At 57.7% G+C, this 27,091-nt stretch overlaps 9 protein-coding genes across 9 annotated transcripts; 5 read left to right on the top strand and 4 right to left on the bottom strand.

The window, feature by feature from the left end:
- Nucleotides 1-1,643: 1,643 nt before the first annotated feature.
- Nucleotides 1,644-3,794, bottom strand: BKCO1_1200044 (f-box and wd40 domain protein; the record flags this gene model as incomplete). The annotated part of the gene is made up of 2 exons (XM_020270716.1): nt 1,644-2,953; nt 3,014-3,794. 2 exons carry the CDS (start codon nt 3,792-3,794, stop codon nt 1,644-1,646), a joined length of 2,091 nt encoding a protein of 696 aa, XP_020132480.1.
- A 1,600-nt stretch (nt 3,795-5,394) lies between these two features.
- Nucleotides 5,395-8,178, bottom strand: BKCO1_1200043 (serine threonine protein kinase; the record flags this gene model as incomplete). The annotated part of the gene is made up of 5 exons (XM_020270715.1): nt 5,395-6,363; nt 6,418-6,528; nt 6,616-7,098; nt 7,221-8,029; nt 8,091-8,178. The coding sequence occupies 5 exons, from the start codon at nt 8,176-8,178 to the stop codon at nt 5,395-5,397; spliced, it is 2,460 nt and encodes an 819-aa protein (XP_020132479.1).
- An 818-nt stretch (nt 8,179-8,996) lies between these two features.
- On the top strand, nt 8,997-9,819 carry BKCO1_1200042 (40s ribosomal protein s7; the record flags this gene model as incomplete). Its single annotated transcript, XM_020270714.1, has 3 exons — nt 8,997-9,155; nt 9,312-9,394; nt 9,453-9,819. The coding sequence occupies 3 exons, from the start codon at nt 8,997-8,999 to the stop codon at nt 9,817-9,819; spliced, it is 609 nt and encodes a 202-aa protein (XP_020132478.1).
- Nucleotides 9,820-10,117: 298 nt separating this feature from the next.
- Nucleotides 10,118-11,047, bottom strand: BKCO1_1200041 (glutathione s-transferase; the record flags this gene model as incomplete). Its single annotated transcript, XM_020270713.1, has 2 exons — nt 10,118-10,298; nt 10,422-11,047. 2 exons carry the CDS (start codon nt 11,045-11,047, stop codon nt 10,118-10,120), a joined length of 807 nt encoding a protein of 268 aa, XP_020132477.1.
- Nucleotides 11,048-11,771: 724 nt separating this feature from the next.
- BKCO1_1200040 (c-x8-c-x5-c-x3-h type zinc finger protein) lies at nt 11,772-13,592 on the top strand (the record flags this gene model as incomplete). The annotated part of the gene is made up of 5 exons (XM_020270712.1): nt 11,772-11,891; nt 12,038-12,527; nt 12,633-12,720; nt 12,778-13,483; nt 13,542-13,592. 5 exons carry the CDS (start codon nt 11,772-11,774, stop codon nt 13,590-13,592), a joined length of 1,455 nt encoding a protein of 484 aa, XP_020132476.1.
- A 1,936-nt stretch (nt 13,593-15,528) lies between these two features.
- On the top strand, nt 15,529-16,158 carry BKCO1_1200039 (uncharacterized protein; the record flags this gene model as incomplete). The annotated part of the gene is made up of 2 exons (XM_020270710.1): nt 15,529-15,813; nt 15,916-16,158. The coding sequence occupies 2 exons, from the start codon at nt 15,529-15,531 to the stop codon at nt 16,156-16,158; spliced, it is 528 nt and encodes a 175-aa protein (XP_020132574.1).
- A 1,075-nt stretch (nt 16,159-17,233) lies between these two features.
- On the bottom strand, nt 17,234-19,191 carry BKCO1_1200038 (ubiquitin ligase complex f-box protein grr1; the record flags this gene model as incomplete). The annotated part of the gene is made up of 4 exons (XM_020270709.1): nt 17,234-17,487; nt 17,541-17,652; nt 17,706-18,398; nt 18,451-19,191. The coding sequence occupies 4 exons, from the start codon at nt 19,189-19,191 to the stop codon at nt 17,234-17,236; spliced, it is 1,800 nt and encodes a 599-aa protein (XP_020132575.1).
- Nucleotides 19,192-21,534: 2,343 nt separating this feature from the next.
- On the top strand, nt 21,535-24,814 carry BKCO1_1200037 (serine threonine protein; the record flags this gene model as incomplete). The annotated part of the gene is made up of 3 exons (XM_020270708.1): nt 21,535-22,426; nt 22,480-22,577; nt 22,625-24,814. 3 exons carry the CDS (start codon nt 21,535-21,537, stop codon nt 24,812-24,814), a joined length of 3,180 nt encoding a protein of 1,059 aa, XP_020132578.1.
- A 961-nt stretch (nt 24,815-25,775) lies between these two features.
- Nucleotides 25,776-27,050, top strand: BKCO1_1200036 (nicotinamide n-methyltransferase; the record flags this gene model as incomplete). Its single annotated transcript, XM_020270707.1, has 3 exons — nt 25,776-26,301; nt 26,457-26,503; nt 26,580-27,050. 3 exons carry the CDS (start codon nt 25,776-25,778, stop codon nt 27,048-27,050), a joined length of 1,044 nt encoding a protein of 347 aa, XP_020132579.1.
- Between the last annotated feature and the right edge of the window lie 41 nt (nt 27,051-27,091).

Genomic DNA, 27,091 nt, shown 5'->3' with positions numbered 1-27,091 from the left:
ATGAGCCAAAAAGGGAAAAAAAGAGAAAAAAGGAGATTAACATCTACGTTGCTTGCGTTTCAAGATTGGGGAGGGAGGGAACCCGGTTTCTACCAATGTGCTACACATATTGTGGCTTATCAGGGAGAGTTCCGGTCGAAAAGCTCGTTGCGTCATGATACCCATTACAAGCCTCCCTCAAATGAAGATCGATGCCCGTTCCTGCCTCAACGTCTCGCAACGGGTCATTCAGCCATCGTGCTGGGCCCGTGGATCTTTTAGTCGCCCGAAAACCGGACGATGAAATCCACCATCCCTCCAAGTCAAAGAGAGAGAGAGAGAGAGACATATAGAGAGAACAAGCATTGATCGACTGCCCGCCACCACAGGAACAGAACCGCCGCCATGTGATGAGACCGCTAATAAGTGATGAGACTCCTAAGCCGCCCTCCTCCCTCATCTCACCGTCCCTCGTGTCCTTCCCACCACCCTCCCCGATCATCACATGCCACGTCAATGCCAGTGCCCTGGCGACGGCGATCAGGCGAACTTAGTCATGAGCACCGTCGTTTCAAAGGCCACGGCGGCGACTCCCTCCCTTCCCACCATCCCCCCCTGCAGTTCGTTCGTTCCGACCATCACGGTGGACGTACGTGCAGCTCTCTCTGCGCGCCAGGTATCACGACCGGAAGGAACGGTTCTGCCCTGCTGTGAGGGATAGACTCAAAAACGCTAAATAGTTGGTGGATAAGATGAACGAGAAGGCCGGCCTTGTAGTTTGCCTCGTCCATCGTTTCGAATAGAGCAGCTTTCTGGAAACTTTCCTTTTGCTCCCTTTTTGATTTTTTTTTTGGTAAAATGCAAAACAGAACTCCAAAGGAACATCCATGTTGTCACTTGCGGTGTACACACACGGAGCAGCTGTTTTTGTATGTCTGTTCTCACCCCCAAGGTTTTCCGCGCAAGACAGGTTACAACATGGGACATCTGTATGCCAATTGGACGATTCCATGTATACTACATTGCAAGTAATCCATCCTGCTATCGTGGGTGCCTGGTTCGCGAGACGAAATGGGTGTGTTGCCCTAAGAAGCGAATGTATTTAAACTCGAATACCTGGTAGTAATAGATAGCAGAGCATTAATGGTGTAATATTTACGAACACAAAGCGTAAGTGAATTGTGAAGCACAAAGGGACACCGACACAAAGGAAATGGAAATCTAATGACCACCGGCACAATTTGGGTATACGTGGGGTAATGAACCTGGTACCGGCTTCCGAGTCCTGCCATTTACCTGGAGCCTACCCTAGGAAACACAGAAAAGAAAAGAAATAGGTCAAGTTTGCCTACTTAATACCCAAATGAAGCGAAATGTGCAAGTGTTAGAAGTCATTGAATCAAGGAGATAAATCAGACGATAGATTGAAGAGAGAAAGAGGAAAAATGAAATTGAATGTGCTTGCCAAAGAATGCAGACGGTTCCCCTTCTATCTTGAAGAAACTTTTGGCTCGTCCCAGTTCCTACATTACTCCACGGAAAATGACCAAAAAGCCCTCGTGAAACACCATGCTGGAAGATATGTTGAAGATGAAGCGAAGAGAGAGATGAGTTAGGAAAAGAAGAATGGGTGAGAGAACGCCATCAAACCAGCGGCCATCACCTCATCGGCGAGCGCTAGCCAGAATTTCCACATCTTTAATGCCATAACCAAAATCAAGTAACAACGCCCTACCATCTTGGCTTGTTGCCACGATTCTCCGGTAGTCGCTCTTGGCGCTGAGAATCCAGCTGGTGGTCCAGTTGTCGTAGACTGAGACGTCTTCGCCGGTCTCGTAGTCGTAAACCCGTATGCTTTGATCATAGCTGCCAGAGAGCACTCGTTTGTTGGGAGTATCAAGGAAGAGCGAGCGCACCAGCCCGGTGTGGCCGGTGTACTTCTTGACAACCTGACCGGTAGTGATGTCGAACTTGTAAACAGTCTGGTCGTTTCCGCCGGCGAGGACGTACTTGGCATCGTCGCTGAATTCCACAGCAGCAAGGCCTCGATCACCACTCCTCAGTTCCTTGACGAAGGCCTTCGTCTTAATATTCCAGAGCATGGCAGCGCCGTCACCACTAGCGGAGACAAGGAGGTCACCGCGCATCTGCACAGCGTTGACAGGCCCCCGGTGACCGCGGAGCTGCTTGAGCAGCTCGCCGGTATTACGATCCCAAATGCAGATGGAGTTATCCTTGCTGCAGGAGATGATGTACCTGTTGTCGAAGCACACATCGAGAACACCAGCCTCGTGGGCGTTGAGGCGCCATTTGGGCTCCCACGTCTTGATGTCCCAGACGATGCAGGAGCTGTCGGAAGAGCCGGTGACGACAATCTCGTCGTCAAACTGCAAACACAAGATGCTGGCAGAGTGATAAAAGGCCGGTTGGTGGTAGATGGCATGGCCCTCTGGGGTACCATTGACCGAGGGGATGTTACTCTCGGTGTACTGACGCTTGATGTCAAGGGTCGGGGGAGTGTTGGGCTGCGGCCGGGCCTCGGGTCCTCCAATTACCTTCAGGCATTTGTAAGTGTTCAAATCCCATACGCGGATGGTGCGATCGCGGGAGCCAGTGATGATCTTGTTCTCATCAAACTGGCAGCAATATACACTGTCGGTGTGGCCATTGAAATAGACGGCAGCCGGGTGCGAAGACCTCCACCGACGCTCGATTGTCCTCCTGATGTGATACATCAATTTCCAGTCCTGGTAGGGTTGCGCCATGCCGGTGCCGATGCCGCCCATCTGGAGTGGGGGCGGTTCCACGTGAACTTGCTGTTCATACTGGCGGTTGAAGACGACACGCCACACATGTCGGGACTGGGCGGGTTCCCTCCAGCCGCGAGAGACACGCTCGCAGATGGCAAGGGACGACGCATCGAGGAACGAGAAGACGTGCTCGGACAGTTCGCGGGGGAATCGTTGGACAAAGTCTGGCAGATTGCGTTAGCATGATGATAATAATCTGAGCAAAATTGCAGGGGAAGTGGTACCCATCCGCGGCGGCTGTGCCACCAGCTGGCCCTGGTCATCTCCGATAACACTATCCGTTTCAGACATCTGACCACATGGTGAGACCTTGGAGCGGCTGCGGGAGTGCAGGCTGAGATTCATGGCGTTAAGCTGGTTGGCCGAATCACGAGCGGCCTGGCCGGCGTTGTGGTCAATGTAGGGCGGTCCCAGCGACGGCGGCGGCAGAGGATTCCAGCGATCGTTGGCAGGACCGGAGACGGCAGGGCGACGGAACTTCTTCAACGAGCGACGGGCGCTAGCCCAGCGCTTGGGGGCTTGGTGTTTACTGGAAGGAACGGTTTGTGAGGGCTGGAGAGGGGAGGAGGAGGCGAGCGACTCGACGTCGGCGTCCGAAGGGGGATTGGCAAACGACGGCGAACGCTGTGGGCGCATGTCGACGGTAGCTTCCTGGCTGCGGCTGGGTCCGGCGGAAGAAGCGGCTGCGCTCTGGCTCTGGCTTTGGCCGCGGCGGTGGATGAGGTCGCGGACAGTGCTAAGGGCGAGCTCGATGTTGTGCAGGGTCGACTGGCGGCGGTGGCTCTCCTGACGGTGGGTATCGTGCGACAGCTTGGCTTCCTTCTCAGGGCCGGCATGGTGCGAATGGCGCCATGCAGAGGCTTCGGCCTCGACGTCGTGAGGCCCAAAGACCTGGCTCTGCGTGCGCTTGGGCGGGCGCGGGATGGCGTTGTCGGGCTCGGGGTCGGCGGACGGGTGGGCGGACTTGGGGCGGAAGGAGAGGGTGGACCGCCTGCGCTGGACCATGGCGTATAAGTAGCACGAGAGCTGGGGGCGGCCCGGGCTCTCTAATGAGTGACTGAGGGCGAGGGCGGGCGCGTGGAGGAGACGAAAGGAGCGCTGGGACGGATGGTGGAAGGAACGGCGCGGAGGCGAGAGGGCGCCGGGCTCGCGGGGCCGGGCGGTGCAGAGTGGGACTGGGAGAAGGGACAGAGGGCAGCGAGCGTGAGGAGTTGGCAGGCCAGTGATTTTATTGTGGGCGAGGGCGGTGGGTGGAGGTAATAGTGTGATGGTGAGGAGCCGTAGGGCAAGGCCAGCCAGCGATCGCTCGCGCAGCAGCCCAAGCGCTGGCCCCCCCGGCTCTGGGCGCCCCCTTCCGGCCGCCACGCCGGCCGCCTCCAGCCCGTTCAGCCCGTCCTGCCCGCGCGAGACTCGCTACGGGCGCACGTCACCGCCGGAAGCAGAGCAGAGGCTGCGCAACGCCCGCTCTTCTGTGCGCACCATCACCACCGCGCAACGCACGCAGCCTCGGATCGCCCGCGCTGCCCGCGCTGCCCGTCCGCCGCGCCCGCGCCACTGCCACGCCGCTGCCGCTCACCGCCCACCGCCCGCCGCGAGCTGGGTGGCCAGTCACCAGTGGCCTTCTCTCCGCCAGCGTGCCCGTCAGCCTCGGCCCGACTCGTCGCCCTCACGCAGCCAGGCGCATTTCTGCCCGGCTGCAGTCCCGTGCCAGCCCGCGGCTCAGGGGGCACCCTTCGTATCGTGCTCTCAGCTCTCAGCTCGCCAATCTGTAGGTACCTGGTGCTGCTGTGGCCCTCAACGAGGCCACAGCCGGCCGTCCGCCCGTCCTGCACGCCACCGCCGATCGGCGCCCTGCCCTTCAGCCTCCGCGTGGCCAACCTCATTGGAACCGCGCTGGAATGCAATAATGCCGACTGTGTTGTGCCGGCCAAGCGCTGCGCATGGCATTCTTGCGCGGAGACGCCTTGCGCGTTAGCTGACAGCAATCTTCCATGGGGCTGCCTCATGACCGCAGCCCTCATTTCCCGCCTAGCCCTCCCTGTCTTCCGCCGTCACTTTGACGACGAGAGCCATGGGACTATCCTTTCATGGTGCGAATCCGCCCCGATACGGAAAGAGGTGGCTTCACCATCCGGCTCGCGCCATGCCTCATCTCTGAGACCACGGTAGCACCCAGCCTAGCTCCTACTTTGCGGGGTAATGCTGAGGCCCAGCTCTACCTCCACCGGCAGCTGGGAAACGCCGTGCGAGTGCACTCTCACTTGACGTCTGATCTGACTCGCTTCCGAAGAACCCCGGCGTGGCAGCCCATGTTCGGATGCGGCCAAGTCTCCACCCTGACCCTCCATGACGCCCTTCCGATTGCGCCGACCCCACAATCCTTGGAGCCAATTTTGACTGCAGCTCCGTTCATGTCCAGAGCAATCCCCGGGGCTGATCATCGGCCTTGCCTTGTCCGAGCCGTCATTATTGTGCTCCCACTCCGCTGAACGTTGCTATTATTGGACCAACACACCCAAAACCACCGGAGGACCAAGCTATTGAACAACTAACAATGATTCAATCTATCTACGTATGTACATACAGACGTGAACCCAGCTTCTCATCAAGCGTCGCCGTCGTCGTCAACGTTGGGGTTGTTCTTAGGGTCGTCGTTGGGGTTGTCGCCGCCCGAGGATGGGCCTTCACGTAGTTTCTGTCTCTTTGAAGACCCCCTGTTGTCGTCGTTCGTCGCGCTTCGTCTTTTGCTGCTAGTGCCTCTGCTTTCTTGAGCAACAGCATCTTGAGGCTCATATGGCCGCAATTGCTGCATCCATGCCCGTCGCGTCATCTCGGCGAGGCCTTTCCCCACGTTCCTCTGGTAGCCTTGTTCCATTTTTTCGTTCAAGGCTTCCACATAAGACACAGCTCCTTGGTTGTCGTCCATCGGAAAGACCAACCCGCCCTTTTGCCAAACGCGTGGAAATAACCTTTGAGCTCCGTCCTCTACTCCATGCTCGAACGGTTCGATTATTCTCATATCGGCCCCGCTTGGATTGATTTGGAGCTCTTCTATTGCATTCTTCACCATGTTTCGGAGTTTGAGAATGGAGGGTCGCTCATCTGCGTTCCACTTCAAACACTGACGGAGTATGTTGGCCAGCTCGACTTCCTTGGTTTTCTGCAATGGCTGTTGCTCATCACCATCTGGCTTACCGATGCTCGGCAAGAGCCAGTCTGATTTCCACTTCTCTAGCTCCCACAAGTTGACCCAATGAGGGGCACCAGTTCCCAAAGTTCTGCCCCATTCCGCCTCATACATTTCGTCGGGATTTCTGCCTCTATAAAGTCGTTCGTTGTGCGACTTCTGTCCATGATGATCGATGTACCAATTACCAATTTCGTCCTCATCGTGATTGGGCGGTAGGTGGATGTCGTCTTCGCTCGCGTCCACTTCTTCATCATAAATAGCCGTGAAGCCTGGCAGTTTTCCCTGCCAAAGCTCAAAGATACTTGCGGCAATTGCGAAAACGTTCGTGCGGTCCGAAAGTTTGCGCGCGAAGGGCACACCAAGAGGACGATATACATTTTGTTCCTACAAGATGATTAGACCCACTGATACAGAGACTGTCTTCTCGGCGCCACTTACCGGTGCCATGTATTCAGTCGTGCCGGAACCACTGTAGTTCTCGGGATTATACGGATCATCGGGGTAAGCCTCAATGGCCATACCCATGTCCCCTACACAAGGTGTTGGGTACTGGTTCGAATGCAAGCCGTGTCAGCAACAAGTTCATTGGGGGCGGTTGAGGGGGGATGGCAGTGCCATCCAGCGTTAGCTACCCACCATATTCCATTTTGCCTCAGCGTCATATGGTTCCCTATCCAGAAAGATGTTTCCAGGCTTGAGATCTCGGTGCACGATGGGTATCCAGCCAGGCCTCCTACCTCCCGTCTTTTCCAATACCTCGGCAAGAGGTTCATTCTCTTGCCCTCCCCACCACCCACATTCTAGAGCCAAGCACGCCTCCGCTGTTGCAAGGAAGGTGTAAAATATAAAATCCAGCGGTATGTCGGAGTCTCCTTCGCTCCGCTTGAACTTCATCGGCTCTTTGAGCGTCATGCCCGGCTTGTAGGGTAGGTAGAGCCTCCATATCCGCTGGCGGAGATTGAGACGATAACCGCGCGAGCTCATGAGGTAGGGACACGGGGGGTTGATCTTCTTTAAATGCTCGTGAATCGAGATCTCCCTCGGCAGGCTGTCGCGCCAGTAGAGCGGGTCGGTCCAAGTTATTGCATATTTTGTCTCTTCTTCTTTGACAGCAACCATCTGCGACACAACCACTGTCAGTCCCGAGCGAGGTAGCTTCATGTATCGTCCGCCACAGGTCGCTCCCACTGCACCAGGAAGGTGACGGTAGGTGGTTGTGATCAATGGGGAAATTCACTTACGTCTATGACCTGCTCAGTCACCAAATCTTTCTTGCGCCACAATGCCACTGTCCCGAATCCCCCTTGACCAAGCACACGTTCGAACACCCATTTCCCGCCGTCATGGTTTAACACCTGCTTGCCATCGTGTGCCTCAATCTTCCCGTACTTCATTTTTTCAAATGCTACCGCCTCCCCCAGAGCGTTGTTGTCTTCATTGGGTCTTTTATGGTACTCTCCACCCATATGAACCCGAATAAATCGTTGATATTGGGCTTTCCACCTTGGGCGCAGGGCGCCGGTTGGGTCTTTACGGCCGTCATCAGTAGATGACGGTAGAGGAAGGTGGTCGAGGTTGGGCCAGTGCTTTTGCTCTGGGGCATTGCTGCTCAGAAACGCGTTATTCTGGCGGAGTTCGATAAGCTGGGCCTCGAGGTCCCTGACTTTTTGCGCGGGATTTAGGGTCAGCGAATCCTCATCCGAGTCACCCCTGGCCGGGCGCTCTTCTCCTGGAAGGTTCTGCTGTGCTGAGCCCTCTCTTTCTGTACCACGTGTTCCTGGACGCACTTCGTCGGTAGTGTTGTAGCCCAAAGTGTCCTCGGCATCAGCTCCACGTGATCCAGCCCCTTCAGAAGGTGCACTGTAATTTGCAGGATCGTGCAGGAAAGCTTCTCGCTCTCGCTGGTTCTCGGCCTTTTTGTTATAGGCAGGTGGTACGACATAAGGGATGTCCCATATAAATGGTGTTTCCCGTTTACCATCATATCGCTGTTTCTCGTCACGACTGAGCACGGTGTACCATAGAAACTCAAGACAGAGTTTCGTCTCCGCTATCATGGCATTAGTCTAACGAGAAGCTGATGACGGAGGATTTCATTGCTGCGGACTTACCGTCGCTCCAACCTCGCTGCTCTTTGATAAAATCAGAGTGGGCGTTCTCGAAGCAGCGCTTGTTCGTGCCCGGGATTTTCGTTGCCATGACGACGTGCTATCTAGAGTTTCCAAGAAGCGTGTAAGGATCGTGGACAAGACGTAGAAGACAGGCACGAGGTGGCTCGTTAGAAGAAGGAAAGGAACCGGCCATTCTATTTACATGATTCATGGCGGAGCGTCTTTACTATCAGGCATTCTTTCTTGTGGATTGTCTTTGAAGCGCTGCTGCATGAGAAGCCCGCGCCGGAAATGGACTCTGCATTATTGAATAAAGACTCTGGAGCCAGCAATGGATGGACAAACACTGCGACTACATGGTTTCAGGAAAACCTGCACAAGCTTTGATATGAACGGACAAAGCCGAAAACAAACAAGAGAAAACCTGGATGGTTTCTTTATGCGGCTGCTGGATGATGCGATTTCTCGATAATCACTTGGCTACACAGCTGGAATCAATACCCAAATTGAATATGCCTGACCGGGACGGGTTCCATCACCGCCTTGTCGAGTCCAACCCTTTGATGAGGTGTCTGAAACGGGCGACAACATGCTGAGAAGTGAGCGCAACAGATCATGCTTCTGCAGTGGGAGTAGAATGCAGGAGGGGTTGAAAGGGTTGAAGCGGATGGAAGTTTGACGACTGGAGTTGCAAGTGGCAGCTGGTCCGGGAGCAGATCTGGGCTTGGCATCGCAAGGCGGGTCACTGGCGGGTGGACCGACTGGCGCCGCCGGGCCGACGATGATCCGCCGCGTCGGCACAATCGCTCTCGTGAAATCGACAACGCGCAAAACTTCAACTGCGACGCGAGACGACCTCCCTCTTTCGACCCGACCGCTCCTCCCGTCGAACAACAATCCGCAACCATGTCGGCTGCCCTGAACAAGATCGCTCCCAACAGCCCCTCGAGGCAGAGCCCCTCGGAGATCGAGACCAGCATTGCCAATGCTCTCTACGACCTCGAGCAGAACATCCCGGACATGAAGGCCTCTCTGCGCCCTCTCCAGTTCGTGTCCGCCCGCGAGGTAAGATGAGACCGCGCGCACCCGCGCCTCGCGACGCATTCGCACAATACCTATTCCGGATCTCGTCGAGCTGTGGCCAGACAAGACATCGGAACAAATCGAAGAGGCGGTGGGCACTGGGCGGCAAACATTTTGCTGACACCAGGACTCTTGTAGATTGAGGTTGGCCACGGCAGGAAGGCGGTTGTCATCTTTGTCCCCGTCCCTCTTCTCCAGGGCTGGCACAAGGTCCAGCAGCGGTATGGCAGTCTTTTCCCCACACATGCCAATCCTCTCTTCGTGCTAATCAGCCCGCAGCCTGACCCGCGAGCTCGAGAAGAAGTTCTCGGATCGCCACGTCCTGATCGTTGCTTCCCGCCGCATTCTGCCCCGCCCCAAGCGCTCCAACCGTTCGCGCTCCAACCAGACCCAGAAGCGCCCCCGCTCGCGCACTCTGACTGCTGTCCACGACAACATCCTGCACGACCTCGTCTACCCCGTCGAGATCGTCGGCAAGCGCATCCGCACCAGGGAGGACGGCTCCAAGGTTCTCAAGATCATCCTCGACGAGAAGGAGCGCGGCGGTGTCGACTACAGGCTCGACACCTACTCTGAGGTCTACAAGCGCCTCACTGGCAAGGGTGTCAACTTCGAGTTCCCCCAGAGCAACGTCTCCGAGTACTAGACGACTCGCGGGGTGAGGGGAGTTGATTGTTTCAGCATGCTGCATGTATGACGGAGCATCAGTTCAAAAAGGGCCGTTCTTCTGGAAAACGGGGTCTGGTTCGGATAGTCTTCTGGGAGTTCATCGCACGCTGTGCCAAGTGCACGCCGTGCTAGGATACCAATGGTCAAAAAGTTTACCACTAGGCGGCCCAAATCGTATTCCCATGCCAAGTTGTGACAAGCAATTACTTTTTGGATCTAAATGTCAGGCATAGCTACTATATACCCACTATAATGCCTAGGCGACATATTAGCACTCACTCGCGGTCCAACTCAGGGTAGTGGCGGAAGAGGCCCTGGGAGTACTTCAAGCGCCTGTCACTGGCGAGGTACTCCTTCAGGCCCTTCTCTTCCTTAATTCCAGGATAGAACTTCTCGAAGATCAGCGGGAACTCTTCTTTCCGGGCTTGAAGCTCCTTGGGGAAGGCAAAGAGTAGGCTACAGACGTCAGTCATGTTGGTCCAATGCTCGCATGCACGCTGGGAGTGCTGGTATCTATCTAATTCCCGCGCTCAAACGAGGCCTCAACAAGGGACTCGAAAAAGGGAAGGGAATTCTCACCCGTCAATGACCTGCCAAACCGTCGTGTCCGCATGAGACAGCTTGTCACCCACAAGATACTTGCCCTTGCCCAGCCCCTCATTGCCCTTCAACGTCCGCTCGAAGTAGCCGAAGAACTTGGGGATCCTGTTCTCCCGAAAGTCGACGGCCCGCCGCGCGGCCTCCTCCTTCTGGTCCTCGTAGTACAGCGACACGGCGATGGGGTGGTGCGAGTCGTGCGTCTCGTTGCTGAGGTCGAGCGCCGTCAGCACGACCTGGTTCGCGTGCAGGGCGTCGGCCTCGTCCGCGGGCGCCAGCCCGACCCGGGGCGCGAGGTACGCGAGGATGTTGGGCGTCTGCGCGACGAGCAGCGCCCTGCCGCCCTTGCCCGCGCCCGCGACGCGCAGCGCCGGTGGCGCGAACACGGGCGGGTTGCCGTCGTCGTCGCCCGTGCTCGTCGCCGAGCAGCAGAGGGCCTGCACCGTCGCGTAGCCCGCCGAGCCCTTCTCGTTGGCGACGTCGCTGTACGGCGCGCCCGCGGCTTCGAGGACCAGTCGGATGTACTCGCCCCGGCCGGGGATGCCGGGGTGGTAGAGCAGCTCGTAGGTGGGTTGCGTGCGCTGGCGTTTGGCTTCCGGCGCGGACATTGTGGATGGGGGACGTGGGGGGTGGAGTGTGGCGGGGTTGTGGTGGTGGTGTGTGCTTCGGCGTTGGGAGCACGCGTGTGGGCTCGCGGGGGGTGGGAATGTGCGGGTGAAGCTGGAGAAGGTGGCAGTGAAGCTTGGGAAGGCGTCAGGAGAGCAATTGACGCGGAGGGCAATGTCACGGAAGAGGAGGATGAGAGAATTGGTGGAACGGAGGGCTGCTTTTATACTTGCTGGGCGGACTGAAACAGGAAGCAGGTGATGTGGGGAGGGTCCCGACATAGATACAGGCGTGACGTCAAGCGGCGGGACTGGAGAGGCGCTGCGTTTCGTCCCGAGTGGGACAGGACGCGTTGAAGCTTGGGTGCATGGGCGGGCATGCTGGGGCGGGTGTGGGCTCTCAGGCGGCGCGGCGGGTACGGCGCTGACTGAGCGGTAGGGCTTACACACAGAGGCCGGCAGGGCAACGCTGGAGGGCTGCAGCCTGTAGCCCCGCACCGGTGACAGCTCAGCTGGAGCTGGCCTTGGCGGCGGACAATAAAGACGGACTCGGGCGCTCCAGATGCGATCCCCGGGCCGGGCTTGCGGTGGTGCTGTGATTTACAGTCTTAGCGCTCCCACGGACGTCCCGCGCGCGTCGTTTCACTCGACTCTGGGAATTTCACTTAAGCTGCCACTTGCCGACCCCAACACACCACCCTCGCTCACCCGCAAACTGCGCTCGCGAATGTCAGCCTTCAAGGCGCCAACCGACACCATGAACGGCTACGAGTCCATGCTCCCTGCTCTGGAGCAGAAGCTCGAGGGCTTCCGGCGCTCTGACAACGAGCGCGATGCTCTCCTTCAGGTATGCTGCTACGCCGCAGCCCACGCCTCTCCGCCCTGCTGCTGCCTCCCGACGTGTCTCCCGTGTCCATGCCCTCGCTTTCCGCCGACCACTCCGAGTCTTTTGCTCTGCCGTCTCGTCCTGGCCCGCCACTGACGCATCTGCAGGAAATCGTGCGCCAGTATGAGCAGCTTAAAATGGCCTTCAACGAAAAGTGCGGCGATTTCGACAACGAGGTACAGGCGCGTAGATATTGGCAGCAGCAGTTTTCCGAGGCCAGTCGAGTCGTTGCTATGACCCGCCAGCAAGCAGACCATTCGCCCTTCGTTCTAGCCCTAATAGACGGCGACGGTGCCGTCTTCACCGAGGCGCTGCTGCGCGCTGGCGCCGACGGCGGTTCAGATGCCGCGCACAAGCTTCACAGTGAAATAAGGAACCACATATTGGATGTTTATGAGGGCTCGGCCGGCAGCTGGGCTATCATGGTGCATATCTACGCCAACCTGGAAGGCTTAAGCAGGAAATTAGCCTCGGTGGGCATCATCAAATCGCCCCAGGAGCTGCACATCTTTTCCCGCGCCTTTAGCTTGCACCAGCCGCTTTTCAATTTCATCGATGTCGGCAGCGGCAAGGAGAGAGCCGACCACAAGATTAAAGGTACGCCTAGCTGAGCTGACTTGGTGGTGGCAGACTCTGGTTTTCCAGCTGATCCGAGGCCACCCCGCCTTCGCTCAGCCTTGGGTAATACTGACACATGGCCAGAAATGATGCGTGTGTTCATCTCCAACATTCAGTGCAAGCACATTATTTTTGGCGGATGCCACGATAATGGTTATCTTCCTAACCTCGAGTATGCATCACACTCGCCCGTGTGCTGGCTGATGCGGTACTGATGAGCGTGTCGCAGCCCTTACAAGCACGACCCCGCCCTTGCCAACCGTATTTCGCTGCTGGAAACAACGCCGGCGACGGCTGGTTTTATTTCGCTTAAGTTCAAGACCGTGAACTTCACCTCTGTCTTCAGGTCCGATGAGCTCCCAGAGTACCGTTTGCCGCCGCCGCCGCCGCCGTCGTCGCAGCCGCTTGTGCCCGTCAAGACCGTTTCTCCCGTGCAGACCGTCGCTTCTCCGCAATCCGCAGCCTCTCCGATTAGCAATGGGCTCCGCAACGGAACGCCTACTACGACGTCGTCTTCGTGGGCTACGGTTGGGAAGTCGGGGATGACGGGCAAGAGCATCTCGATTGCTCCCACTAAGCCAAAGGAGAGGAAGTTTGTTCTCCTCAACGCCTATGATCAGCGTATCGACGAGAAGCTCGCCAAGGTCGAGCGCGGTGCTCTCGAGCGCTTCCACGCAAAGATCGCAAAGCAGAAGATGTGCAACGAATTCCATTTGAGGGGCGCCTGCACCCTAGGCCCTGCTTGCCCTTACGGCCACGGCGAGAAGCTCAGTCCGGTGGACCGTCTCGCTTTGCAGCACAAAGCCAGGAATATCCCGTGCACTTTCCTAGGCGATTGCCGTGAGGTCACCTGCTATTATGGGCACAACTGTCCTTACGATGAATGCACCCGTGGTGACAACTGCTACTTCTCCGTGACCCACGACATGGATAGGGTAAGGCAACTCCGCTGCGCACGCCTGGCATGAGGACAATGACTGATGCGGTGGACAGGTGCCCCGGATGAAGATGTACGAAGACAACACTATCGAAATCCTCAATTAAACGCAAGGTGGCTGGGTTCATACTTTTGCTGGCCAGATTGTGGGGATCTGCATGTCCACATCGCCATCACATGGCCTGAATGGCCTGTCGGTCTGCCAGAGCTGACGAATAACAACATATCACCTCACGTCTACACTCCCTGTTTCTTTTTTGGGGTTGGCGGCGGTCTATTATTCTGCTATTTCGGTTCCCTTCGCTTACAACCTGACGCCATGATGACAACATAAGGGGACTTTACCACTATCATATTGCTTTGGGGGCTGCTGGCTGGTTGTAAAAATTGACGATAAGAAGGGCTTTCTAATCGGATTAGAAACGGTCATTTGCGTGAGATTCACATGCGTAAAGTGCGATGGAGTAGCCCAAGGGGAAGTCAGAGGCGAGGTATTATATGATAGCGCAAAGGTGCTCCAGCTCATGTACAGGGTTTGTCTTCTACTAATTTCACATTGGTTATGGCAGAATCATCGAGCAAAATGAGTGCAACACATCCTTCTCATGAAACAGTAACGTTTTTCTCTTTCCATCTCCCTCCCTCTCCCTCTTCCTCGCCTTGAAACGAAAGAATGAATGAATGAAACTCTAAGTTCTGACATTGACTGGCGACACCACCTGTCTCCAAGTCATCGACATGCCGGTCTCAGCGGTGTCAAAATGTGTTCCGCCATGAAACTTTTGCTAATGGAGAATGTAATTCATTTGTTCGGCGCAGGAGGCACCCCGCCATGTGTAACCGTAGGCTTATCATGTGCTCCGACATGATCATGCCAGCTTTCGTTTGCACTTTTGTGGAATGGCTTTGTCAAGGTCGAGTTTCGTTGAAATGAGTTTCCGCTCCTACAGTTGGGGAGCATCTTCGAATGCTTCGCAAAACGACCCACTAGTCTCATCCACTGCGCCGAATTTCTTGATGGTTGTGGCTACGACTGGTCTCCACATATGGCCATCCGCACTACTGAGTCTTATCCGGTTCAAGGTGGAAGACAGTGCGAATTTGTCAGACCATGGACAGACTTGTGACCATGAAACAAACCTCAGCTGCAACAAATCGCTCGCCGCCAACTGGGCCGATGCTTTCGAGAAGGATGTCACCAAGTTATGCCTCGAACTTCGGATCCCTAGATCGAGTACCTCGAGGAAATGTCGCAACAAGTTGAATATTCTCGGGGTATGCATAGACAAAAATTCTGGCCTCCCTACGCTGTCAACCGTGTTAGAGTGCTTAGAGCTTGGCACTTTGGACCAATTCCATACCCACAGAGGCTGATTGGACGGTGTCTACAGGCCACGGCGATATCGAAACAAAAAAATTGCTAGTGTTTCAAGAGCAAAAGTAAATTGCCTTCACGATGTCCGACTTTGGCGAACGTGTTCTTGTTGCAGAGCATTCATTCACTGGGACAGTTGACGTTGTGAGCAGATTCTACCCTAACTCTCTCCATTTACCCTTTACGTTCTTTGAACTTCTTGGTTGAACTTTTGCCATTTGCTTTTTTCTTTCCCTTTTGATTTTGGTGGCAGATTTTCTGTACGGCGTTTTGAACCACTGTTTCCCCTACAGACAAAACGAGTCTCGAGTACGCCGGGATTTTGCAGCTACCGCAAGCAAAGGCGCGGCACAAAGAGAGCAGCAAGCAGCAAGTTTGCTGTATGCCTTATTGGTGCTGATCCTCTGGATTGATGCTAGGCGTCTGATTGAACAGACTATTCAAACGTATTCAGCTCTTCATGCAAGCGAACTGTTTACTATTGTTTCCAATATCCAAAACGATTCACTCTATAATTTGCTCCAAGTTCGGTTGATGCGCTCTCGGAGGTCTCGCGTCATCCCGACGTCCGAGAGGCCAGAGCTCCCATGGCCCGCCGCACCAACCCACCTCCAAGCTCCCCGTAAGCTCCGCCCGCACCACCAGTAGCCCGCCACCACCACCAGCCCATGTCCCCGTCCTACCAAACCTTCCCGCCCTCGATCCAATCCTCCGCCGAACCGAGCACCGACTCGATTGCCGAAGAAGCCCTCCTCATCCGCCGCCGCGACCCAGCCACCACCACCACGACGGCCGACACCTTCCTCACCACCATGCCCGGCATCTTCTGGACCATCGGCTCGCTCTACGGCGCCGCCAGCGTCGCCTTCGGCGCATTCGGCGCCCACGGCCTGAAATCCCGCATCGCCGACCCGCAGCGCATCGCGAGCTGGAACACGGCCGCCCACTACCAGGTACGTACACACATGTACATACACAGTAGTACCATCTCACTCCCCCAAAAACAAAAAGCCAAAAAAGCAAATCACTGATGAAAAACAACAACAAAAAACCAGCTCGTCCACTCTGGCGTCATCCTCCTCGCCTCGGTCGCGGCGCCGCAGAACAAGCTGGCCATGGCGCTGCTCACGGCGGGCGTCGCCATGTTCTCCGGGTCCATCTACCTGCTCGTCCTCGACCCCGCCCGCTTCCGCGCCCTCGGCCCCGTCACCCCGCTCGGCGGCCTGTGCCTGATCGGCGGCTGGGCCGCCCTGGCCTTCGGCCGCGGCAGGGTGCCCGTGCCGCCGCCGAGGGCTTGAAGTTCGGTCCAATTGGTGTTTTTTTTTGGTTGAGTCGGGTGGGCGAGGCGGGAATATTGGTGGATGGAAAAAAGATGACTTGGGGATTGGTTGGTTTGGGGTGGTGCGTCGTATGGAGGGAAAAAGCGAGAGGTGTATATATATATCCATGTCCATAAAGCATCCGTTGTGCTAGACAGAGAGGTGAGTCGTAAGTTATGAAGCACCTTCCATATATCTAGACACATTTTCCGTTTCGGGACTGCTTGTTCAGAAGGAAACATTGTTATCGCATAGATACGTTTTAAAACTGTGGTCCGACCGAGAACCCCGTGTTTTCTAAAACTACAAGAATAGCCGGCCTGTTCAGACGAGGAGAGAAAAAGAAAACCTCGAGAGGAGAATGGAAAGATTCTTAGTAAACGGACAATTGGACGAGGCGGACAGTGTGCCACGAGCCAAAAAGAAAAGAAAAAAGATGATACTGGCTGGTATGCCCTCAGATGACACGAAAAGTGGTGCTTGTGGCCCTCCAGCGCTTCGAGTGTTGCAGTAACCCATTTGCTCCAATAACTTAGTGTTTCCCAGACCGTGCGTCTAATCCCATGTGCTCTCCTGGCACGACGCAATCCCACAGCTATAGCTGCTCAAACTCCTAAAAAAAAAGTAGTCGAAGAGATTCCTAGGTTCCGGCCGTGACTGTTGTGAGTCGGGGGGGTATTTCGTGATCAAAGGAGAAAAGTGAAGGGCGGGTAGGCACAGTCCGCCAGGGAGATAGAGGGAATCCTGATATCAGTGCTAGTGGAAGATGAGATGCTGAGCGCTTAACAAAAAAACCCGCTGATGCAATTGCCGAAAATGAAAACAAGGCCTTGGACTTTGCATGCCTGTTCCGTAACCACCAACTCCCAGTCTTTTTCTAGGTCGTTCAGACCGCTCGAGTAGACTGCTGCCAATCCGAAGACATAAGCGACGAGCTTCTTCGCACAAAAGAGAAACCTTCCAATGGACGGCTTCGCCCAAACGAGGTGCGCGCGATACAAATGCGTCGCAGAGCAATACAACAACGATTGGAAGGAAAAGAGAGGAGAAACTTTCAGCCGAGCACTTCGCTGCCGTCGCCAAAGTCTTCGTCCATCTCTTCGCCAATGGCGGTTGCACCCATCATTGCCGTCACTTGCTGGTGCACATTGACATTGACAACCATGTCGGCATCGTCACCATCGTCGTACATGGTACCGTCAGTCTCGTATGTCGGGTTCGTCTCTTCCTGGTTAAGATGGTCGCGCAGCCGAGCAACTCCGTTGCCTGAGAACACACAGAAGACGTCACGTTGGTGCTCGTTGAATTCTACAGAAACGATCAGCATTGGCAACGATTGACGCGCGTGGAAATGGACATACCCGGTGGAGCCTCACGGCAGAACACCAAGAGATCCTCGCGCAGGAATGCCTGCACCCCTGTCAAACTCAAGTGGGTCAAGCGAGGGCAGTTGTTGAGCAGAGCATGAATCCCCTGCACATGAAACGTTAGCAGAATCCTACGACTTCATGCACGGGGCATATTACATTGAGCGTCAGGAGCGTGCAGTAGCTGAGATGCACACGCTCAAGCGAGCACGGGACTGCCTGTCCATTTGCCCCTTGGTGCCTTTGTCTGGCAAGTGCGGTGATGCTCTTGTCGGTGATGTTGCCGCACTTGACCAGGCCAATCCGTTTGAGCTTGGTGAGGGTTGACAGTTGTTCGACAGACTTGTCCGTCAGATTTTGACAGCAGGCGAGATCAATGTAGCGGATGCGCGTGCACATTCGAATCAATTGCTGAACACCAGTGTCGGTAATCCGCGAACAATGGCCGAGGTGGATGTAGTGGAGGTTCTTGCCAAGCTTCGTGATCGCCGCGACGGCACGGTCGGTGATCTGACGGCATTTGGCCAGGACAAGGTTACGCAAACGTGGGGCGGCCGCAATGATCTTCTGGACGCCGACGTCGTTGAGCTCCCCACAATCTGTTAGATCGAGGATGCGGAGGCTCTCGTATGTGGAATCCGGCGGCAAGTTGAGGAAGGCGTGGTCCGTGATGCGGGTGCAGTGCGCAAGGCGGAGCTCTCGGAGATGTTTGCCCTCTCTAATCAGGGCCGTGACCGAGGCATCTTCCAGGTTCCGGCAGTTTTCCAGGTCTATCTCCAGGATGTAGCGGCAGTTGTTGGCAAACGCCATGACAGCGTTGTCGGTGATCTGGGCGCAGTGGTTGAATTTGAGCTGCCCGGCATGGTTAGTGCAAGTCACCGCAAACGGCAATGGAAAAGCTTACCCTCTTCACATTCCTGCAGCTCCGAGCAACGGCTTCCAGAGACTCATCGCTGATCTTCCTGCATCCGCTGATGTTCAGGCCCTGGAGCTTCAAGCAGTTCTTCGCGAGGGCGAACATGGTCCGGTCCGTGAGATTTTCCAACTCGGTTACATCTAGGGCCAGAAGGCTACGGTTGCCTTCCAACATGGCCTCAAGACTGAGGTCCGTGAGCTTGACACACTTGGTCAGAGTCAGGCGCTCAACTCTCTTGCAGCTCGAAAAGGGCTGCAGAGTGCCGTCGCTGACCTCGACACCGAGGGTTGAGAGATTGAGTCTCTTGACCAGAGTCTGGTAGTCAAAATAGCTATCCACCTTTCTGACGGCCTGAACCACTATGTGCACGCTCGGCCATTTGTTGGTCTGTGGGCGGTGCCACAGCAGGCCTACACTATTCCGCGCCCAGTCCTTGGATACGAGCATACTTGACTTCAGGTCGGCGGGCGACGAGAGCTTGGCGAATATGGAGATCATGAGCTCAGCGGGAAGCCGGCTGATGGGTGAGAGGCGACACCTCTCCTCCATCTCGCGGGCATACGTCTCTTCCTCGGAGGTGGAAGGAGCGATGGACGACTGGGAATCGTTGGGCTGCAACATGAAGGAGTCGTTGTCGTCGTCGGGGCAGCGCTCGGGCGACGTCGAAGCCGAGGACTCGGAGCTCGCGCGGCCGCCAGAGAGGCGCTCTTGCCGGCGAGAACGGGTCATTGTGTGGGCGCGTGGGGGGGTAGCGGCGCCAGAGTCAGGGTGGAGGGACGCGAACAAGGGAGTCGCCCGCCCGCCGGTGGGGGTCGAGCTGGACGGAGTGCTTGCGAACGATTCCAGGGTGGCGGTTGCGTGCGACCGAGCACGCCGTGATCTCGTGGGAAGGAGGTATGTGTGGATGCAGAGTGGTGCTCTCCGGGGAGCGCAGGCGATCTCGGACGGGTAGGCCCGACCAGGCGGGAGCGAGGGGATCAGGTGTGGCGGCGGTGGTCGGCGGCGAAGGGCAGAGGGCGGGCTTTGCTGCGGAGGAGGAGCCTGCGGGCGGTGACCGGAGGGGAGGGAGTGGTTTGGAGGGGAGGGTAGGAGGAGGCTATTATGCAGCGTCTACGGCGACGCGCGAAGGACCAGTGACATAGGCTGAGGCGTGGCAGGGACTGCGCTAGCTGCGAGGCCGTGCACGGTCGGGAACGGCGGGCAGACGGGCGTTTCCTGGCGGCGTGGACGATGGAATCGAGCGGCGCGGGAGCTGCGAGGGCAGTGACGGGCTGCGCTGGGCGGGTCCTGCAGGCGCAGGAGAGGTGTTGAGCGGGCTGGATGGTGCTGGGATCCCCGCGACGCTGACTCTGGGCTCCGACTGGCGCTGCGCAGGCGCCGAGCAAAGCAACCTCGATCCGGTCGCCCTGGGCCAGAGCAGGTGGCAGGTGATCGCGCGCGACAACTCACCCGCCCGCTGCCCGCTGCCCGCTGCCCGCCCTCTGAGGCCCGCGGCCGGCCTCGCTCTCGTCGTCACATTACACTCCTTCAGTCCTGCCGCGCTTGCCCAGCGTGGCGTTCTGGGCGCCCAACGCCGCTCGTCTCGATCCGTCGCCGCTCCACGATAGCCTCGTCTTCTAGCACATATCTCCGCGCCTTCTAGCTGCCCTGCCTCGTACGAGCTTCCTCCGACGCACTCCCAAACTTGCTTTATTGCTTTTATCTGCGGTGTGCGCTTCGCCCTCGTCGTCATCGCTCATAGTAGAAGGGAAAAGCAAAGCCTCCACAATACGTCAGCCGCCGCCCCCAGCCCGAGTTCTGCAGCGGCGGAGAGGAACCTAGTGCTTGACTTGAAAGTTGCCTCTTCCGGCGCCATTGACGAGCAATGGAGCGGGAGCTGCCTCCGTGCGTTATACACAGGCTGGTTTCGTATCACCCGCGCCGACCTTGCGTCGTAAACTTCTCATCTGCCTGCCAGCCAGATCCATGGCGGGCTGGAGCCTCTGATCTCCGCACTCTTTGCCGTTTCCCCACAGACAAACGCGCGATTGCCTGCAGGAACGGCAGCATCCTTCTGCACCACTTGCACGAGAGCGTTGTGTGCTGCATTCGATGCCACGCACTGCTGGATTGCTGTTTGTGGTAATGTCTCCGGGCTCCGACTGCTGGACCCTAGCCGTGCATGTCTGTTTGGTTTCGAGCTGCCCCCATGCAAGCTCCTGCAACAGACAACAGACCACCACAGCACTGTCCAGACGCGCCGCGGTTGGGTCCGTTCGGACGCAGCGCGCGAGCGTGTCGAGGTATGCGCTGTCAGACACAGACACAGGAGGCGGAATGCGGAGCTGTCTCACGTCGGGCGCGCGAAAGCTGCTCCCTGGGCCCCAGGCGCTGCGGCAGTCGATGGCCGCTGCACGCCGCACAAGGGTAGGAGCGACAGTAGGGCTTAGCACCGGCGCCGGCTGCCGGGTCCCAGCGGTGTCGCGGCGGCGCAGCTGTCGGATGGCGATGCCGGGCACGTGTGGCGGCGTGGACGAGTGACCGAGTGACCCGGTGGGCGTCTCCACTGCGCGGCCAGCGTGCGGGCGGCAGCGGGGCAGGTCGTACTGTGTTAGGCGGTGGCATGCGCAGCATGCGCAGCTGGGCGCTGCGAATGGCGGGCGGCGCAGCGCATGACGGGCCCGCGCCGCACCAGCTGCAGCGGCACGCCGACCAGATCTCCCCAAGGGCGGTCTGTCTGTCGGTCAAGTGTCAAGCAGTCGTCCCGCTGCCGGGCCATGTTGCCTGCGCACCCGCTCCTGTGGCCGGAGCCCCTTTTCAGTGGCCAAGGCTGATTGGGTGCGGACGGGCTTGGGCGTGCTGCTGGTCCTCGAGCGGGCGATCGTCGCCGAGATCCAACGGTTCCCAAGCACCTCCAGTGGCTGCCCTGCCGCCTCAGTCCCGGACGCAACACCCAGCTCCCAAGCCAACCCTCGCGGCGCTGCAGCTGTGTTGCCCGCGACAGCCCTCTCCCCGGACCGCTGCCGCCCTATGTCTCCGCGCTGATCTGCCTGGCCCTTCCCTCTTGCCGCCGGGCAAATCACCGCCGTCCCAATGACGTCTCAATACCACCCCTCGACCGTAGCCCGCCCTGGCGCCTTCCACGCTCCCCACCACGCCGTCCACCACAATGCCCCGCCCGGCACCTTCGCCTCCGGCACCAAGGTGCAGGTCGGCGGCCACCGCGTCGTCATCGAGAAATACCTGTCCGAAGGCGGCTTCGCCCATGTCTACGTCGTCAAGGTGCCCAACAAGGCGGGGGGACATGACACCGCGGTCCTCAAGCGCGTCGCCGTGCCGGACAAGGACGCGCTGGCGAACATGCGCACCGAGGTCGAGACCATGAAGAAGCTCAAGGGGCACCGCAAGATCGTCACCTACATTGACTCGCACGCCTCGCAGCTCAAGGGAGGGGGTTACGAGGTCTTCCTGCTCATGGAGTTTTGCGCCGGCGGCGGTCTGATCGATTTCATGAACACCCGCCTCCAGCATCGCTTGACCGAGCCCGAGATCCTGCACATCTTCTCCGACGTCGCCGAGGGGGTTGCCTGCATGCACTACCTGAAGCCCCCGCTGCTGCATCGCGACCTCAAGGTCGAGAACGTCTTGATAAACACCGAGGGCGGATCACGGGTATACAAGCTCTGCGATTTCGGCTCCACCGCGCCCCCGCGCCCGGCTGCCACAAACGCCGCCGAGGGGCGCTTGATCGAGGATGACATCCAGCGGCATACCACAATGCAGTACCGGAGTCCGGAAATGGTAGACGTCTACAGGAGGCTGCCCATCGATGAGAAGAGCGACATCTGGGCGCTGGGCGTCCTCCTGTACAAGCTCTGCTATTACACGACGCCGTTCGAGGAGCAGGGGCAAATGGCGATTCTGAATGCGAGCTACAAATTCCCGCATTACCCTCCTTTCTCAGACCGTTTAAAGACACTGATAGGTAGATGCTTTCCCAGCACCGTACTCTCGTGTCTTGCTAATATTTTTGGACAGCATGGATGTTGAAGGAACACCCGCAGCAGCGACCCAACATCTACCTGGTGGTTAAGGAGGTTTGCGCCATGCGCAACAGGGATTGCCCTATAAAAGACGTGGGTTCTCCGCCACCGCTTCGAGACTGCAAACTGACCATGCGCAGATATACACCAATAGGACTCAATCCGAGACACGCAAGAACCAACAGCTCCCGTCGCCTGATCCCAACGGTCCATCTCCGGGGCCCACAATCGGAATTTCCAAGGCTGCGCCTGTGCAACAGGTTCAAGTTCTGCCAGATATCAAACCCATGCGGCGTGGAAGGCCAACCGCGCCGGCTCAGCAAAGCACTGCGGCTCACCACAGTCCCTCTCCTATGAGAGGTACGGGTGGTGCAAACGACCCTTTCGCGGCTTTGGATTCTAACTCGGCGCCCGTGAGGGCCGCCGCCGCCGACGAATTGGCCCAAAGATTTCCGTCCCTGGACGAGTTCTCGCTGCTTCATGACCGGGGCGGGAAGTTTCAGTTTTCCAGCGACTCCCCTGTGGAACCCAAGGCAGAGGCCGTTCAAAAGCGCGTCGCGGAAGCGTTGGCGGAGGAGGCGTTTGCAATTCCGAGTCATCACCAGCCGAAGAGGGATCCGCCAACATCGGCAGCTTCTCCTGCGATACCAGCCAGGTCAGATTCGTTGAGATCAGCTCAGGCCATGTCTCCGAGTCTAAGGTCAGAGGCTAGGCCAACCCAAGGCTCTCAGATCCACCAGCCCCAGCCGCAGCGCCCTTCAATGATCTCTACTGGTATCCAGACCTCGCCTCCTGCTTCACCGGCTCTAAAGCCTGAGCCTGCAAAGTACGAGCCTCCCAAGTATCCAGAGGTCAGCCAACGTCCTATTTGGCGGGTACCGCAACAGTCAAGCCATACCAGAGCGATGAGCCAGCCGAGGACCTCGGAAGACGACCGACGCTCGACACCATCACTACTGAAGCCCGAGCCGGGCCCGCCTGCGCCACATCGCCCCAATTATCTGGACATGCATCGATCCAAGTCACAGACAGCGACTTTACAGCTTCCACAGTCGCCTGCATCATCCAGGCCTTCCTTGGAAGGATCGAGGCCGTCGGGCATGGATCTCACGGATCCCATCAGCCGATCGAAGTCAGCCAATTCGAGAGCGAGGCCTTCGAGTGTGCACGTGGAATCCAACTTGGATTTCTTGCGTGATCGCGAGGCCTCACGGAAGGGTGACAGAGTCACTAACCTGATTGACACGGAATCGGAGCTCAACAGGGTGAAATCTGCTCCTGCGATAGATGCTGAGTTAGAAGAGATGAACATCGCGTCAAACGTTGATTTCCTGCGAGCGTTGGAAGGCGATGATGGGTCTAGAAAGAGCGTGCATCGCCGCACGGGCAGCAACGCAAGCAGGCACTCCAAGAGATCCAGCCTGCCTTCGCTGTCCAATACTAAGAACATCCTTGCCGGAAAGTTCGGAGACGCCTTCCGTCGATTCGAAAACAACACGGACCGACGAGAGCAACAACGCACGCCTAGCCCCGACATTGACATGAACAATCAGCAACTCACGCCGATTGCAGGCTCTGAGGTCACGGGAGAGCGAAGCGACGACGAGACTGCCATTGATGAGACACAAGACCTGCCCGCTGAAGTTCGTCGGGAGCTCGAGCGCCGGAGACTATCGCAAGAGGAGAAGCGCGTGGCGGAGGCAGCTGCTGAATATCGCAAGCGTATTGAAGAACAGGGTGAAGGCGGCAAGGGCAAGCCTGGCGGCGGTGGTCCTTCGAAAGCTTCGACGATTCAAGACCGTGTCAAGAATTTGCTGCAGGACAACACACAGACTTCCCCGAAGAAGCGGACTGCGGAGGGCTATGGCCGTTACACAGAGTCGGCGGCGGAGAAGGGGAAGCCACCACCGCCTGTCGCCAAGAAGCTGCCTTCCCTTCCGTCCGGAGCGCCACAGTCAGAGCTGACGTATCGACCTGCGCGGCCCCAACAGTCTTCTTCGACAGGCCAACCGCCAGCATCCACGGCTTCCGGCTCCCCGTCGTTGCCGCAGGGGAACAAGCCGCCTCCAGCGCCACCGAAGCCAAAGGCGTTGCGCACGGGTGGGCAGTTTGAGTCTCCTAATTCGAACAACTTCCCTCCATCGCCCCAACACCAGAAGCCCCCCTCGCGCGGAGGCCGTCCGGCTGAAGGCGCCACGGGCCTGGACAATGGCTTGGGCATCAACACCGAAGACTGGGAGGCGAATTTCAGCAAGAGGTACCCGAGTTTGAGCGGGCTGGAGATGGTTGAGACGGAGGTGCCAAATGGGGGTCGCTACCGCGACATATAGACACAAGGAGCCCGAGAGGGGTAGGGTCGTGTTCTGGGTCGGGAATGGGGTCGGGACGATAGACGGTGGATACTACGGATTTCTGCCTTGCATTGACAACACGGTGCTGCCAGGGCCGGGGTGGCAGTCATCATGTTTGAATAGGGGGGTGGGTTTTTTTTTCTCGAGCACAGCCAAGGCGTGAAAGTAGGGAAGCACAGATAGATGTTGCGAGAATAAGCGAGGCGATCGCGTCGAATATAAGGTTCTCCAATCCTTGGACTACTTGTGACGGTCATACCTAATGTGAGCTGAGAGCGGAGATGCGGGCAGAGCGGACATGGAGCGGTGGCTTGGCGCCGCGCATGGCGGAAGAGCTCCGCGGCCATGACGCGGGGCACTCACAAAATAGTCTTGGCTTTCCGCACGACACCTTCATCGCACCTTCTCTTCGGCGGGCTGGCCCTTCTCTGTAAATATTTGGCCCCTTCGCGATTGCGAGACCGTGTGGATCCCCGGTCAGGCGGTGATTCGGCAGCGAGACGGATCCTGGTCCAACACACCGCCTTATTTCTCACAAGGCGTCCGCCGCCGCCGCATCACCGCCGCCGCCGTCGTCACTACGGACTTCCAGCCGTGGCCTTTACTGGATCCAACCACGCCGCTACCACCGGAAGCAAGCAGCAGCATCGCGGTACTGACTCACCTACCTTTCCAGCTCGTCGTCCAATCTCAACACACAATCGACCGCAAACCAAAGAGAACGCAACGCCACGCCACCTCCCGCCAGCGTGCGTCACACACGCACACACGAGAAACGAAAGCCAAACAACCCCCCCGTCCGAACCTCACGCCTCACAAACACACACCAAAAAAAAAATAACGGCACCGCCACCACCAAAAACCATCCACCCCCGCTCCCGCTCCCGCCCCGAACCATCAAAGAAAAAAAAAAAAACCACCACCACCAACACCACCAACCATGCTCCCCAACCTCCTCCGCATCACGCCCCGCCGCACCACCAAATCAGACGAAGAACAAGACCAACAAGAAGACCCGGAAGACGTCTTCGCGTCGGCGCTCGGCGCCATCTTCACCGACGACCTGCGCAACCAGCACGGCGACCCCGGCTGCCTCATCACGTACCTGTCGCGGCGGCTGGACCGCGGCGTCGAGCTGGGCGTGGCGGACCCGCGCGGCGAGGCGGAGCGCACCAAGTTTGCGCACTACCTGTGGAACGCGGGGGTTTTGATGGGGGAGCTGTGTGGGGGGAGGCCGGGGGCGGAGGGGGAAGAGGCGGTGGGGGAGGCGGAGGCGGCGGAGGCGGCGGTTGATGGTGGGGGTGGACGACGGGGTGGAGAGGGGGGGAGGAGGGAGAAGGAGAAGGAAAAGGAGTTGGCGGGGGTGGAGTGGCGGTTGGATGGCGGGGAGAAGGAGTGGTGGGTTGATGAGGGTGAGGAGGGGTGTTGGCGGGTCGAGGGGGAGAGGGTCTTGGAGCTCGGGGCAGGTGGGTGAAAATATTATGAGTGCATCCTGTCGTGAGGCGTGAATGGTGGCGGATTTCTTCTTCTTCTTCTGCCCGTTCTGGGGATCATCTTTTTTTCTCTCCCTTTCGTAAATGGGCCGGGAGCGCTGATGGCATCGTCTTTTTGAGCATCATAGGTGTGGGGCTCGCGGGAATCGTGAGCACGCTCGTCGGTGCGGAAGAAGTGAGTGCTGCCTCTTTTTTTTCCTGCAGTATTCCATTGGAGGACCTATGCTAACAATGTGACGGTTTCAACGCAGGTCGTCATCTCGGATTACCCAGCCCCGGAGATCCTGGAGAACATCGAGCAGAACGTGAAGAGAAACGTTCCGGAAAAGCTGAGGTCCAAGGTCTCGGTCCAAGGTCATCTGTGGGGAGACGTGGACTCTGCGTTTGCAGTGGCCAATGCTGGCGGCTTTAGCAGAATCTTGGCAGCAGACTGCCTCTGGATGCCTCATGAGCACCGCAGCCTGGCAAAGTCGATGGTGCACTTTTTGTCGCCAGATCCGCGGGCACGGGTGTTCGTGATAGCAGGCTTCCATACCGGGCGGGCCATGATGGCGCCGTTCTTTGTGACAGTCGTGGAAGAAGGCCTGGAGATTGACGATATCTATGAAATGGATGCCGAGGCGAGGCGGAGGGAGTGGGCGTCTGAGCGAGACGGAGGGAGGGAGGACCACGGGGAGAGGAACAAGTGGCTTGTTGTTGCTCGGCTAAAGCGCAAGCAGTAGTGGATAGGGCCCCTCGTATTGCCATCTCAATCCTTACAGCG

This window comes from Diplodia corticola (genome assembly GCF_001883845.1).
Source record: "Diplodia corticola strain CBS 112549 chromosome Unknown scaffold12, whole genome shotgun sequence".
Lineage (NCBI taxonomy): Eukaryota > Fungi > Ascomycota > Dothideomycetes > Botryosphaeriales > Botryosphaeriaceae > Diplodia > Diplodia corticola.
Note: the sequence above shows the minus strand (reverse complement) of the source record. Positions and strands in the feature narration are given on the sequence as shown.